At 38.7% G+C, this 15,225-nt stretch overlaps 1 protein-coding gene across 1 annotated transcript in view; it reads right to left on the bottom strand.

The window, feature by feature from the left end:
- Tox4 (TOX high mobility group box family member 4) overlaps nt 1-15,216 on the bottom strand; it is an 18,895-nt gene extending 3,679 nt beyond the window's left edge. The window contains exons 1-7 of the mRNA XM_005341482.5: nt 15,059-15,216; nt 14,782-14,850; nt 7,083-7,325; nt 5,740-6,000; nt 5,171-5,401; nt 1,795-1,875; nt 723-1,466 (exon numbers count right to left, since the gene is read on the bottom strand). Of these exons, the coding sequence (XP_005341539.1) occupies nt 723-1,466; nt 1,795-1,875; nt 5,171-5,401; nt 5,740-6,000; nt 7,083-7,325; nt 14,782-14,850; nt 15,059-15,064 (1,635 nt within the window). The 5' untranslated portion in view covers nt 15,065-15,216. The remainder of the gene's footprint in view (nt 1-722; nt 1,467-1,794; nt 1,876-5,170; nt 5,402-5,739; nt 6,001-7,082; nt 7,326-14,781; nt 14,851-15,058) is intronic.
- Nucleotides 15,217-15,225: the final 9 nt, after the last annotated feature.

Below are 15,225 nucleotides of genomic sequence, written 5' to 3' on the forward strand. Positions count from 1 at the left end.
GAGGGTCTGGGATTATGGCTCAGCAGTAGAGCGCCCGCCTAGCATGTGTGAGGCCCTGGGTTCGATCCTCAGCACCACATAAAAATAAAAGAGACTGTGTCCAACTACAACTAAAAAATAATATTTAAAAAAATTTTTTTTTGTAGTTGTAGATGGACAGCATGCCTTTATTTTATTTATTTTTATGTGATGCTGAGGATTGAACCCAGTGCCTCACAAGTACAAGGCAAGTGCTCTACCTCTGAGCCAAGCCCCAGCCTCTAAAAAATAATATTAAAAAAAAAAAAAGGACCTAGTAAAAGTGTAAGGACTTATAACTACAAAGTTTAGGATCCTTGGGGAGACACCTCTAAATAAGAACTATAGGTTATATAATTATTTCTTTCTCATAGAACCACGGTGTTATCTCTGCTTAACTTATGGAGTGATTTAGGACCGAATGACAATTTTTTTTTTTTTGCCCAAAACAAGATTTTGGGTGGAAGAACTCACTGCTACAGAGAACTGTCATCTGTCTGAAGGATGTTTCCTTTTTCTTTTTAATTTTATTTTGTTGATTGTTATTATACATGATAGTAAGTTACACATGACAGTCTGCAAGTCTGCAGAATGTTTCCTGCTCCAGGTTGCCAGGCATTAAATGCTAGAAGCAACTCCTACTTTTTGAAAATGCTCTTACACATTTCCATTGGTCTAAAGGAAACAATTAAAAACAGGCTTACCTCAGGAACTACATCTGTAATCATCTCACAGATGGTCTCAGGGGAGGTTGCCTCTACTGTATGGGCCTCAGGACTGCTGTTCATAGGTCGCTCAGGACTGCTTTCCACAGCTGGTGGGACTAAGGTAGTCTGCATTTTCAGAGTGGGTGGAGGCACAATCTTGCTTTGCAGAGGAGGTGGCTGTTGTTGTAAATTGATTCGAACTTTCTGAGGTGGAGGCTGTTGCATGGCCTGAAGTGGAGGAGGCTGCTGCAGAATGGTGACTTGCTGCTGAGTTGGGGGCTGAGGCATCTGTTGTAATGGAGGGGGCTGTAGTCGAGGCGGAGGCAGTTGCATAGAAGCAGCAGCTGCTGCTGCTGCCTGCAACACTGACCGAGTAACAATCTGGGCTTGCTGGCTGGGCTGGATGGTAGCTGTACTAGTTTGACCTAATTGAAGCCCCCGGGAGGTCACCACTGTGGCTGGGATAACAGTAACCATCCCTCCTTGAGACATGGTAATAGAAGAGGGCAACATCTGTTTGGTAATAATCAACTTCGTGATATTGGGCTGACCCCCAGCCCCAGAAGATGCCTGGTTTGCCACATAGGACGAAAGAGTGGAGTTAACAACGATGCAAGGCGACAGGGCAGGGGACTCTGTTGAGGCTGGTGCTGGAGATGCTGGGTCAACAGTGGCCACAGGTGGCGGTGAAGGAGTCTGTGATGGTGGCACTGGATCCAATTCCACTGTTTCTACAGTGGCCTAAAAGAAGACCAAAGCAGAAAAAGGAGGGGAAAGTAATTGAGAGATTTGCTCTTCACTGGAGGACATCCATTCTAATTACTTTTCAAGAAAAGATATAGTTTTTAAAGGAGCAGCTCTGAGTCCTCCCTTTGCTAACTTAAGTGCTAGAAATAAACTCAAAGACTGTCAAGGTTTCTAGATGTGAAATAATGGGAAAGCTATTAAATATTTTTAAAGCTTTTAATACTACTTAGTGTTGGTATTTACTTATAACCACTAACAGCTAGAAACAAATGAATAAACAAAACTTATTGGTTTAAATGTTCATTTATTCTAACTCTCTTACCTGACACTCTTGGTTGTCTTTATATGCAGCCAGAGCCTTTAGATACTCTTTTTTGGCAGCTTCAGTTTTCCTCTTATACACCTGCAAGAGAGAAACTGTTTATAAAATTCCCACACTTGGGCTGGGGTTGTGGCTCAGTGGTAGAGCACTCACTTCTCACGTGTGAGGCTCTGGGTTCAATCCTCAGCACCACATAGAAATAAATAAACAAAATAAAGATATTGTGCCCATGTATAACTAAAAAAAAATATCTAAAAAAGAAAATTCCCACACTCTTGGGCTGGAGATGTGGCTCAAGGGGTAGCGAGCTCGCCTGGATGCATGCAGCCCGGGTTCGATCCTCAGCACCATATACAAACAAAGATATTGTGTCTGCCAAAAACTAAAAAATAAATATTAAAATTTTCTCTCTCTAAAAAAAAAAATTCCCACACTCTTAAAAATGACTGATAATTCTGTATTATTCATCAGTGAATATAGTGAATGACAATGCATCTTGCTCTGATCACAACTCTGAGAGCCCAAAAGACAGCCCCCAAGACAGACTCATTCCACTGAGCATGCCTCTGAAAGTCAAGCATCAACAAGAGTCTTGCCAGAATAACCTCTAAAGTGAAAATCAATGCATTCTCACTTCTGTAAGAGCAACAAAAAAACTCACTCTGGCCCCCAAACTAAGATCAGTAGTATTCTGCTTAGACTGAATCTGTCCATAACCTTTAAGAATGTGGTAAATTGCTTGGCAAGATAGTCACAGAATTCCTCCCAATCTGCACTGCCTTTGTCTCATCAAAAGCTAAAGCAAAGGGGCTAAGGCTGTTGCTCAGTGGTAAAGTTCTTGCCTCGTATGTGTGAGGCATTGAGTTCAATCCTCAGCACCACATAAAAATAAAAAAGGTACTGTGTTGTTCACCTATAACTAAATAAACATTAAAAAAAAAAAAAAAAAAAGCTAAGGCATAGCCAGGCATGGTGATGCATGATTGTAATGCCAGTGCTCTGGAGACTGAGGCAGGAGGATCGCAAGTTCAAAGCTAGCCTCACCAACTTAGTGAGGTCCTAAGGAACTTAGCGAGTCAAAACAAAAAATGCTGGGGACGTGGCTCAGTGGTTGAGAGTCCCTGGGTTCAATACTGGGTACTAAAAAACAAAAAACTAAAGCATATTTCTCCTTTTTTAAAATCTGGACCAGCTCTTGTGACTTGTTTGATCATCACAATGTAACTGAAGTGACACTGAGATTTAAGAGACTTGTGAGGCACCTATTTTCCCATTCTTGGAATGTTACTCTTTGGTCTGCAATACTGTAAACAAACTAGTCTAACCTACTTGAAGAAGAACCAACATCTTAGCCAATAGGTAGTACCAACTGCCAGTTATGGACAAAATAGTCCTGGGCATCCATACTAGCTTTCCCCCTCCATGCCTGGTACTGCAATTTGAACTTGGGGCCTGATGTAGGCTAAGCTACATCCCCAGCCCTCAGCTACCATTTGATTACAATCAGTGATTAGCCAGGTACAATGACACATGTCTGTAATCCCATGGAGACTGAGGGTGGAGGACAAGTTGGGCAACTCAGCAAGACACTGTCTTAAAATAAAAAGCCTGTGAATATAGCAACAGAAAAACCAATCAATCCCCACAACCATATGAAATAATAAATGGCTGCTGTCTTAAGCCATTAAATTTGTGGTAATTTGTTCAGCAGCAGCAGCAGATAATTGATAGAAATTATCTGCAATAAATTCAGCTTTTTGTTTCAAATATTAATAAGACTTGCTTTCTATAAGACATGAGTCTAGGAGCAGTCACTTTCAATTGTTGTATCTTATATAGTATCAATTTTCTTTTTGAAGAGACAGGGTCTTACAAAAAAAAATCTTGAGTTAAGGGTGTACACCATTCATTTTATTTTTAGGGAGATTAATGAGATTCTAAATACAAACTTTTACAATTAAGATCAACATGCAACTTTTTAAAAAATAGCCTAATATCAAAAATTGGAAAAAATAAATAAAAGCTTAGAAACATTAAATATCTAAATATCACAGAGTTAATAGATACACGAGGAATTATGAGAGAAATTATTAATGGAAAGCACATATGATTTTTTTTAGTTAAAACAATCTAGATTTGTGTCTCAGTAGTACCATTTAAAAGTTTTATGAGTCTCCACTCTAGTAAAGATGGGTAGGGGGAATGGGTGTGATGGTGCATGCCTATAAATCCAGCAACTCAATAAGGAGAAGCAGAGGCAGGAGGATCACATGTTAAAGACAGCCTCAAGCAAAGTGCGATTGTTGCACACCTCTAATTCCAGGGACTCGGAAAGCTGAGGCAGGAGGATCCCGAGTTCAAAGCCAGCCCCAGTGACAGCCAGGCACTAAGCAACTAAGTGAGACCCTGTCTCTAAGTAAAATACAAAATAGGGCTGGGGATGTGACTCAGTAGCCAAGTGCCCCTGAGTTCAATCCCTGGTAAAAAGGAAAAAAACAAAACAGAACTCATTAAGAAACAGTAACATTTGATGAAAAGGGAAATCAACCTTTAAGTACATCAAAAGGGATTAAGAGTAATGAGAAGAAAATTTGCATTTTTGAGTTACAAATGAGTGTTCCGTAGAGGGGCATTAATGGCAAACCCTGCAGATAAAAAATAAAACCCAAATCACTGGTTACATAATTCTAAATTTACATGTAATGAAGGCAAAGCAATAGGCTCAAGTTATGGCCTGCTAAATATTTATACCATAAATATTTATGGTATATTTTTAGACATTTTGATGCAATTTTTTATATTAATGTTTTACTGAGAATTTCTTTTTAATTTTTAATTTTTTAGTTGTTGATGGACCTTCATTTTATTCATTTATTTATATGTGGTGCTGAGAATTGAACTCAGTGCCTCACCCATGCTAGGCAAGCTCTCTACCACTGAGCCACAACCCCAGCCCTGTTGTTGATAATTTTAAAATAGGCTTTATGTGTTAGGGACATAGCTCAGTGGTAGAATGTAGCTTAATGTGCAAATTTCTGGGTTTCACCCTCAGCACCACAAAATACATACATAATGTATTTAGATATAATGGGGTTTTCTGAATTCAGTGTACAGCTGGAACTTCTCATAGGATGATATGTGAATGCCATTAACAAAAAGCTGACAGATAAGGAAGAAAGTTGAAAATATAAGACATGCCTATAATCCCAGTGACTCAAGAGGCTGAGACAGAAGGATTACAAGTTACAGGCCAGGCTCAGCAACTTAATAAGACTTTTTCTCCCACAAAAAAAGAAGAAAAAAAAGTTGGAAGAAAACCTTTTTTAATCTTAAAAACTTCTGGAGCATTCACTATCCATATTTCTTTTTTCCTTACCTGTTTTTGTTCCTCTCCAAGACTGTCCCACATGGAAGCCACAATTTTTGAAACCTCTCCAAAGGTGGCATTAGGATTCTGCCCCTTGATGGCAGCCTGTGTATCACGAAAAAATAAAGCATATGCTGAAACTGGTTTCTGAGGTTCATTAGGATCTTTCTTTTTTCTCTTCTTTGGGGCCTTCTGCTTTTTCCCTGCTTCCACTACCACTGTCTTCTGACTGGGAAGTTGCTGTAAGAGAGAAAAGAGAGAATTATAAGATGGAAGAGATCAAGTACTATTGTTTTGAGAACTATAAGAAAATGATTTTTATATGGGGGAAATATCCATATGCATGAAATTTATGCTAAAAGTAAAAGCAATAGGTTTAAAAGTTATGAGTAAAATATTTGAAGACCAATAAGAATAGAGATTGAGAGACTGGAAGTTGAGAGGCGGGACCCCACAACCCAGAAGGAAACAGGAGATGGTGGGGTAGGAGCAAAGAGTACTGATTAGGAACTATAATTTATGCTAAGAGTTTTGTCCTAGAACATTATGTTAATTAATTTTGGCAGGGAATGTCTCACCCTCCGGAAATCCTCAACACCATCCTCATGAAGTGAACTTGTAGGTGAAGGGGTGGTTGAAAGACGATCCTCAGGTGACTGAGCAGGTGGCAAGATGGTGCTACCCCCTAAGCTCAAACCCAGTTGAGAACTCAGTTCTGACTGATCAATGGTGGTCAACTGGCTATGCCCCATCAAGCCAGAGGTCATGTCTGTCATTGGTACATCAATTGTAACAGGTGGGTTGGCACTATACTGAGTTCCTATAGAATGGTCCAAGTCCTGAGAGAAGCAAAAGGACTAATTAAACACTAAATATAAAAAAGCACCACTTCCCCACTGAATGCAGGACAGCTTATACTTTGCTTACCCAGACTGTATCATAATTTAAACTCTACAAAACATCAAATAATCTATCTACCTAAAAAACATATTAAGCATTTAAAAAATGTACAGAGATTAGCAAATCCACTTCTTTGCATTCAAAGGCCTATTCTAAAATAACTAAAAATAATCAGAGAAGTTTTAATCTTGAACATATTATCTTAAAAAGCAAATATTTACTCAGTAAACTGTGACAGAGACAACACATACGAACAAGAAAAACTTTTTAAAAAATTCGTTTTTTGGTACTGGGGACTGAACCCATGGGTGTTATACCAATAAGTTACATCCTCAGCCATTTAAAAAATTTGTGAGACAGGGTCTTTCTTGTTAACTTGGGTCTCAATAAGTTGCTGAGGCCAGCCTGGAACCTGTGATCATCCTGCCTCAGCCTCCCAAGTCACTGGGATTACAGGCATGTGCCACCAAGTCCAGAAAAAATAATGGAATTTAAAGCTGCAAAGCACAGGCAATTATAGTAGATAAGACCAATATTAAGAGCTGTTTGACAACAAATATAGAACTGTAGACAGGCTACTGGATATGTGCTGGAAACTCAACAATTTTACTTACAGCACATAAAAATCCACAATTAACACTACATTAAATTCAAATCATTTTTAAATAAATCTGTCAATGTGCCAACTACCATACATTTTAATTCTAGGATGTGAAGGCCACAGTAAAAAGGAGGAAAAAAACAACAACATTATTTTTGTTCCCCCCACCCGCCCAAAAATCATAACATATCATTTTTAAAGGCTGATATCAGACATTTTATAATCTAAAATCATTTTTCAAGTAAAACTGACCCAGATAGTAAATCTCTTTTATTCAGGTGATATTAAGTCTTCATTGGTGAACCTTTAGCAACAAGAAAAAACCAAGTAATACCCAACTATTGTAGAAAATAAAGAGTAACTTTTGTCTTCCCTAACACTATGCCCATGAATTTAAGTGAGCCTAATGATGCCCCTTACCATGGTCAAGCCCCCACTCAGGAGCCCCCCGCCCTGCTCCATCAAGCCATGGGTCATGCCCACAGGCATGTCCAATGTCTGGACCCCATACTGGGCTGAAAAACTGCCATCCTGTGAGGAGGAAGGGTCTGCCAGGTCATCAAAGTGGCCAACCACATCTGAGACAGCCAGTGAGGGATCAGAATCCAAGGAGATAGGTGGGATTTCAAATTCCTCATCACCCAAGCTTGGTGTATGGAATGTCTGTAGGGGGAAAAAGGGAAAAAGAATTAGAAGAAAGAGGAAAAACTCCAAATTGCCAAGTTAAAAAACAAAAAAGAATAGCAAGGTACTAGAGATTTTCAGTATCTCTTTTCAGCTTGTGATAATATTTTTATTCTAGTTTAATTTTACAAATACCATTCCTCTTTCTCATGGCTTTGATCATATGACACACATAAGTCACAAGCCTGCCAACATCAATCACAATTTTCAATTTTTTTTTGGTGGTGCTGGGGATTTAACTCAGGGCCTTGTGCATGAGAGGCAAGCACTCTACCAACTGAGCTATATCCCTAGCCCCCAGCCCACAATTTCTAATTCTTTTATCTCTTATTAACCTTAACCATCTTGGTTGTCCTAAATTATTGTCTATTGTTCTAATGAATAATTTTTTCAGTCCTAATTAGGAACCAGCCTTTATATATAACCTGTTTAACTATGTTACTTAAAATTTCTCTAAATATTTAATAGATTATAATTTCATAATTATTACACTTAACTGTCAAACCACAAAAATTATTGTTGACTTACCAATTATCTTTGTTGTTAGGTTCCTTTGATGCAAATCCTGATACTGTCATAGGAAACTTATCCTCCTCTAAAATAGCTGCACATAAAATCTACCTCTCCTCCATTTTAGAAATTATAATTTCTTTTCAGCATGGGGACTGAACCTAGGGCCTTGCACATCTAGGCAAGCCCTCTACCAGAGTTACATCTTCAGCTAGAAATTATAATGTTAAAAAAAATAAGATTCCTATTTATACAGGATTTTGGGGAAAACCCAACAATGCCAAGATATGGATGGATAATACTAAAAGAGAAAGAGCCTGCCAAAGCCAAAAGGCAAACTAGTTCTTTTAGCAGTTCTTGACTAGTCTTGGTCTGATCAAAACTTTCTGAAAGAGATGGAAGGGGGAAAAAAAAAAGAACTTCTACTGGCTAAAGACCCAATCCATTCCTCTTGGACCAACTAGACTACTAATTCACTCTTTCTATTCTGAATAGGACTACCCCACACAAAGCTAACAGCAACATCTAATCTCAGATATAACTGCCATGATTCTTTTTTGACACCAAAAACTATAATGGAACATACGTAGCAGTAGAGCATTATAAGTAACAGCAAAAGACTAGTGTCAGAAAGACCTGGGTTCAAGTACCAGCTCTGCCACTTACTGTATAACCTTGAACAGGTTTTCCTCATCTATAAAGCAGGGATTATAATGGTAATCACCTCATATGGCTGAGGAAAAAATGGGATTTAGAGCACAAAGCTTATCACATTGCCAGATACAATTGCTTAACAATAACCAATTTTTAAAAATTACTTTTTATATAGTTGTAGATGGACAGCATGCCTTTATTTATGTTTTTATGTGGTGTGGAGATCGGACCCAATGCCTCACACATGCTAGGCAAGTGCTCTGCCACTGAGCTACAGCCCCAGCCCAAAACCAACCTTTTTTAAAAAAATATATTCTTTATTTGTCAATGGGCCTTTATCATATTTATTTATATGCAGTGCTGAGAATCAAACCCAGTGCCTCACACTTGCTAGGCAAGCGTTCTACCACTGAGCCACAATCCCAGCCCCTAACCAGTTTTTTTTTTAAATATTTATTTTTTAGTTTTTGGTAGACACAACATCTTTATTTTACTTTTATGTGGGCTGAGGATTGAACCCAGCGCCCCGCACATGCCAGGCAAGCGTGCTACCGCTTGAGCCACATCCCCAGCCCCCCAACCAGTTTTTAATGATAATATTCTAATAGTTAATTTGCCACCTGCCCCAATCAATTAACATAGGTATCTAGAATTATAGAAACTTGCCTGCAAGTGCTCTCTCATTGGGCTATATATCCTCAGCCCTATCAATAAAATTTTTTTAAGGAACTCCATAAGGTTCCTCTAGACACAGAAAGGGCCTCACTATTATCAGTTTGTGTTTTAATAAAAAACACAGCTGGAAGAATACTTCCAGTTAGTAGAAATTAGTAAGAAAAAAAGTATGCCTGTGAAATATTCAACCTCTCTAAGATATATTGGCAAAAAGAATAAAAGTTTTTAAGAAGATAAAAAAATTGTTTTCAGGCTTTGTTTCTACATTTCCTCCTCGTTATTTTACTTTGATAAACATTTATATTTGTGTGGGATATAATATGACTAGTATACAGTGTTTAGGAGCAAGTATGTTTGTTGTTTTTTGGTACTGGGGATTGAACCCAGGGGTGCTTTACCACTGACCTACATTCCCAGCCCTTTTTATTCTTTATTTTGAGACAGGGTCTTATTATGTTCTTGAGGCTGTCCTTGAACTAGTGATCCTCCTGCCTCAGCTGGGATTACAGGCATACACCACTGCCCCAGGCTAAGCAGGCAGTTCTTGATGGAAAAAACTAAAATTTTCCCAAGGAACTCAGTTTTTCTCAGTATACAACTCATAATTTCTGTTATTGTAGGAGAGTTCTTAAATATTTTTTTCCTGAAATTTCAGTTTAAATTCATGTGAGCATTTTTCAGGAAGGAACAAGATTTTTTTTTTATCCTATTCTCAGGCAAACCAAAAACTTAAGAGGGACAGGGAAAAGAATCAAAGGAAACATTTACTGTACTAGATTAATAACTGAATATTCATTTTTTATTTTGTTAAGATACAGATTTATTTGGTAAAGCAAAAGATGCCTATCCTTTTCTGCTTATCACAACAAATAAAAAAGCTTCTCTGCCAAGATAGGAAAAATGATACTGTTTGTTAATGAAAAACTCCAAAAGAATCAAGATTCATATTCAAAACAAGGAACTAGTGTTCTATAAGTGACTACTAGGACTCATAAACCATCAGGCCTGATTTCATGGACTACACCAGACATGGAAAGACTGCATTGTTTCAGATCAACAAGGCATTCTTTCTAAGCACCGCCCCTTGGCATATGAAAAACAGATTTTTATTTAGTATCTCTGGCTTTTATTGTGTTTTTTGTTGTTGTTTACTTTAATTTTTTTCCACTAATTATAAATAAGATAATAGCAATTATCAAGAATACAGAAGGGTAACTTTATGTTATACAAAACATAAGGGTTTACAAATTTTTTCTTTTTACATTTTTTTAGTTGTTGATAGGCCTTTATTTTATTCATTTTTTATATATTGTGCTGAGAATTGAACCCAGTGCCTCACACATATGAGACAAGTGCTCTGCCACTGAGCAACAACCCCAGCCCAGGGTTTACAAGCCTTTTACTGTAACATCTGTAAAATTAGGGGTAAAATCCACAATGAATATCCATTTTAATGGATCTATTTTGTAACTTTTCACTAGTAATAATAAAACCAAGTTAGAACTGTAGCAAATATTAAAGTGAAAATAAATTGTATGGGGACTTAAGGAGAAAATAGGAACATGATGCAGCTACCTTCTCACTCAGCTTTTCTTTCATCTGTTAAATTACTGTATCTTTCTGGGAAGGGGTCAGTTTTAGAATTACAGATTATAAGGAAGGATGCCTAGATAATGAACAAAAAGTTGAAAAATACCAATTCCCTTCCTTTTCACATTACCCCATACCAAAACCAACAATTTATCATTTCCTCCTTTATTATATTTATTTATATGTGGTACTGAGAATCAAACCCAGTGCCTCACACATTCTAGGCAAACACTCTGCTGCTGAGCCACAACCCCAGACCCCATCATTTCCTCCTTATTATATTTTAAATTTTTTTAATTTTTATTTTAAGGCTGGGGTTTTGAATTCTCCCACATTGAAGCCTCCCAAATGCAAAGCACAAGCTCTAGGACTGAGTTTTACCTCCAGGTATGCATTACTATTTAAAAAAAAAAAACAACTTTTTTTTTTTCCCTTAGGGCTGGGATTGTGGCTCAGTGATAGAACACATTTGCCTAGCATGAGGCACTGGGTTAAATTCTCAGCACCATGTATAAGTAAATGAATGAAATAAAGGTCCATCAACAGCTTAAAAAAAAATTAAATTTTTTTTTTTTTAGTTGTAGGCGAACACAATACCTTTATTTATTCTTATATGGTGCTGAGAATCAAACCCAGCGTCTCACATGCGGAAGGCAAAGACTCTTTAGCTACAACCTCAGCCTTGACATTACTTCTCTAAATAGCTTTTTTTCTTTTTAATTCACTTTAGAGAACTTTTAATCTAAATACTATTTACTCAACACTACACTAGTATACCAGGTTATTAAAATAATTGTTCTTTTGCCAGGCCTGGTGGCACACAACTGCAATCCCGGTGACTCAGGAGACTGATGCAGAAGGATTTCAAGTTCAAGGTCAGCCTCAATAATTGAGGGACACCCTCAACAACTTGGCGAGATCCTATCTCAAAATTAAAAAAAAAAAAAAAAAAAGGATTGGGCATGTAGTTCAGTGGTAAAGCACCCCCTGGTTCAATCCCTAGCACCTCCCACCCCACAAAAAATTTCTCTTAAAATTTGATAGAGCACAGTGTGGTAGTACATGCCTGTAATCCCAGACTTGGGAAATGAGGCAGGAGGATTAAAAGTTTGAGGCCAGCCCCAACAACTTAGCAATACCCTGTCTCAAAATTAAAAAAAAGTAAAAGAGGGGCTGGGGATGTTGCTCAAGTGGTAGTGTGTTTGCCTAGCATGTGTGAGGCACTGGGTTGAAGTCTCAGCATCACATAAAAATAAAATAAAGATAATGTGTCCACCTAAAACTAAAAAAAAAAAAAAAAAAAAAAAAAAAAAAGTAAAATAAAGAGAACTGGGGATATAGTTTAGGAGTAAAGAGCCACTGGGTTGGGTCCCCTGCAAACTCCGCCCCCCTCCAAAAAAACCCTCTTTCTCTCCCTGCCTGTCTCACACACACACACACACACACCAAAAAAAAAAAAAAAAAAAAAAAAAAAAAACCAACAAGAAAACCCTGATACAGTAGTGAAAATTCCACCAATTCAGCCTAAAATAATTAACTTTTTAAAACATTATAAATAACCCTTCTCCCCACACCACCACCTTTGCTTTTTTCCCTTTTTGGTACCAGAGATTGAACACCTTGGGCACTCAACCAATAAACCACACTCCCAGCCCCACCCCCCTTTAAATTTTGAGACAGTCTAACTAAATTGTTGAGGCTGGCTTTGAACTTGCAATATTCCTGCCTCAGCCTCCCATGCAGCTGGAATTAAGGCATGTACCACCATGCCCCACAACATTATAAATTCCTTTCCTAATTAAAGATGGGCATCTTTTTTTAAAAAAATATTTTTTTAGTTGTGGATGCACACAATATCTTTTTTTTTTAAAATATTTTATTTTTTTTAGTATTTGGCGGACACAACATCTTTGTTTGTATGTGGTGCTGAGAATCGAACCCAGGCCGCATGCATGCCAGCTGAGCGCACTACCACTTGAGCCACATCCCTCAGCCCCGCACACAATATCTTTATTTACTTATTTTTATGTGGTGCTGAGGATGGAACCCAGGGCCTCACGTATCCGAGGCAAGTGCTCTATTACAAAGCTACAACCTCAGCCCCAAGGATGGGTATCTTTATGACTCCCCTGCTCCCCCTTACTGGAATTGAATCCTGGGGTGCTCTACCACTGAACTATACCCCAAGCCCTTTTTACTTTTTATTTTGGCAAAATAAATTGTCCAGGCTAGCCTCAAATTTGAGATCATCCTGCCTCATCCTCCAGGGTTGCTAGGTTTACAGGCGTGCACCACAAAGGCTATCTAGCTTCTTTAGAACTTATCTCCCCCAGTGCTCACAGCACAAATCATTATTTAAGAGCCAAACTAATTAAACAAAGACTAAATTTCCTTCAGATCAGAAAACTTTCGTATATTAAACATGCTGTAACAAATGCTAAACCTTCTTCACTAACACCCGCTCTTTTAAAATTATTACTTATTTCATTGATATAACTATTGTAAGATACATAAATTGTAAATGTTTATCTCAGTGAATTTCTACATATGTAAACAGCCAAACATACCTATTATAAAGATCAAAGATGCAGAACATTTCTGTCACTCTAAAAAATATCCTCTCCACAACAGGTATCATTATTTTTGTGTTTAATTTTACCTAGTGTTTCTTTTTTTTTTTTTTTTGGTATCAGGAATTGAACTTGGGCACTCAACCACTGAGCCACACCCCCAGCCCTGTTTTGTATTTTATTTAGACACAGGGTCTTACTGAAGTTGCTTAGTGCCTCACAGTTGCTGAGGCTGGCTTTGAACTTGTTAACCTCCTGCCTCAGTCTCCGGAGCCACTGAGATTACAGACATGCACCACGGCACCCAGCGCATAGTCTTCTTGATTTTCATAAATAAAATTTAACTCTTGGAGTGGCTAATCTACTTCTTGTTTCTTCCACTTAAATATATATGTGTGTGTGTGTGCGTGTGTGTGTGTGTGTGTGTGTGTATAACATATACCCATCTAATTCTCACCTTTGAAAATATTAGAATTTATTAGAGGATAAGCCCATTTAACATCAATTGAGAATTCTTGAAACAAAGGAGCAATGCAAATGGTTCACAATGCTTTTGAAAAAATATTATAATCCTCAAAAGATGGTAGAAGATTCAAGATTCTGCATATTCTCAGACTGGGAAATTTTTGTCTCATTCATGTTTCACTCCTGCTTTGCTTAAACAAGTGACACATATTACAGTATGACAATATTTCAACCAGACCTTTTCCAGAAACAATTTAGAGCCTTACTATAGCCTTTACTTCTACTTCACAACATCATAAGAAACCATTATTACAGCCATTTGACAGCTGGAAAACTGTGACATGAAGTTAAAGCAATCTTCCCAAAGTTGTCACTTGCAAACAAACACATGCTCAGTTCAACTCCTTTCATGTCCATTGGCAGCTATTTTCCTTTCCTGTTGTCATTAGCAAAACAAGCTGACATCATGTAAGTAAAAGAACTACTTAGACGAGTAGAAAACTGAGAGGAACAATATGATCCCTTCAACAGAGTTCAAGAATGAACACATGTTCAAGGTTAATCCCTTTTAGGCAAACTACTTCTCTGAACCCAATTTCTTTAGCTACTGAAAAAAAAAAATTCCTCGTCATCCCTCAAGATTGCTGTAGTTATTTCTTCCCAATTTCCCTCAGTCTTCTAACTCAGAATTACCCTCCTCCTTAAATTAAACGTTCTCTGTTTTCAACAACCTGGTTTGCTGATGCCAGCAGTTTCCCAGGCCTTCCGCAGGTCTTCTTTCCCTCCTAGAATCCTCATAGGCTCTAGAAGCAGCTACCACTGCTTCTACCACTTCCTCAAAACACAATCGCAGTCTCTGGTTCCGAATCCCCAGTCCTTGGCCTTCGCGCTCTCCTCCCCACCACCCTACCCCCCTCCGCTGCCTCAGTGTGCCCCCTACCCCCCCGCAAGTGTCAGCAGCTCTTGCTCACCTCGGCCCCTGACAGGAAGGGGTGTGAGGGCCCTGTGATCGTCAGGTAATTGTCATTTCCTCCGGGAAACTGGAAACCAAAAGAGATCCGCGGGGATAAGTTAGGGGATGCAGGAAGTTAGCTTGAAGCGACGGATTCTGACCCCGACATTCTGACAACACTCTCCAAACCCCGCTTTCCGCTCCCGTCAGCCGCCTCTCCGCCCGGCTTCCCGCCTCTGCTTCAACCCAGTCGACCACGCTTCTCTCGCCAGCCTTCTTAGCGCCCGGATTCCTACCTCCATCTTCACACAACCGCTACCACCGTCTCAATCCCCTCATCTCTCCCACCAACCCCACTGGACTCGAAGTGCGTCACTTCCCCAAGGACGTGCGTCGCACTCGGCTGATTGGAAGGAGACGGCAACGAGTCAGGCGCCAATCGTACGGAATGGCTAGGTATCGC

This window comes from Ictidomys tridecemlineatus, chromosome 5 (assembly GCF_052094955.1).
Source record: "Ictidomys tridecemlineatus isolate mIctTri1 chromosome 5, mIctTri1.hap1, whole genome shotgun sequence".
Lineage (NCBI taxonomy): Eukaryota > Metazoa > Chordata > Mammalia > Rodentia > Sciuridae > Ictidomys > Ictidomys tridecemlineatus.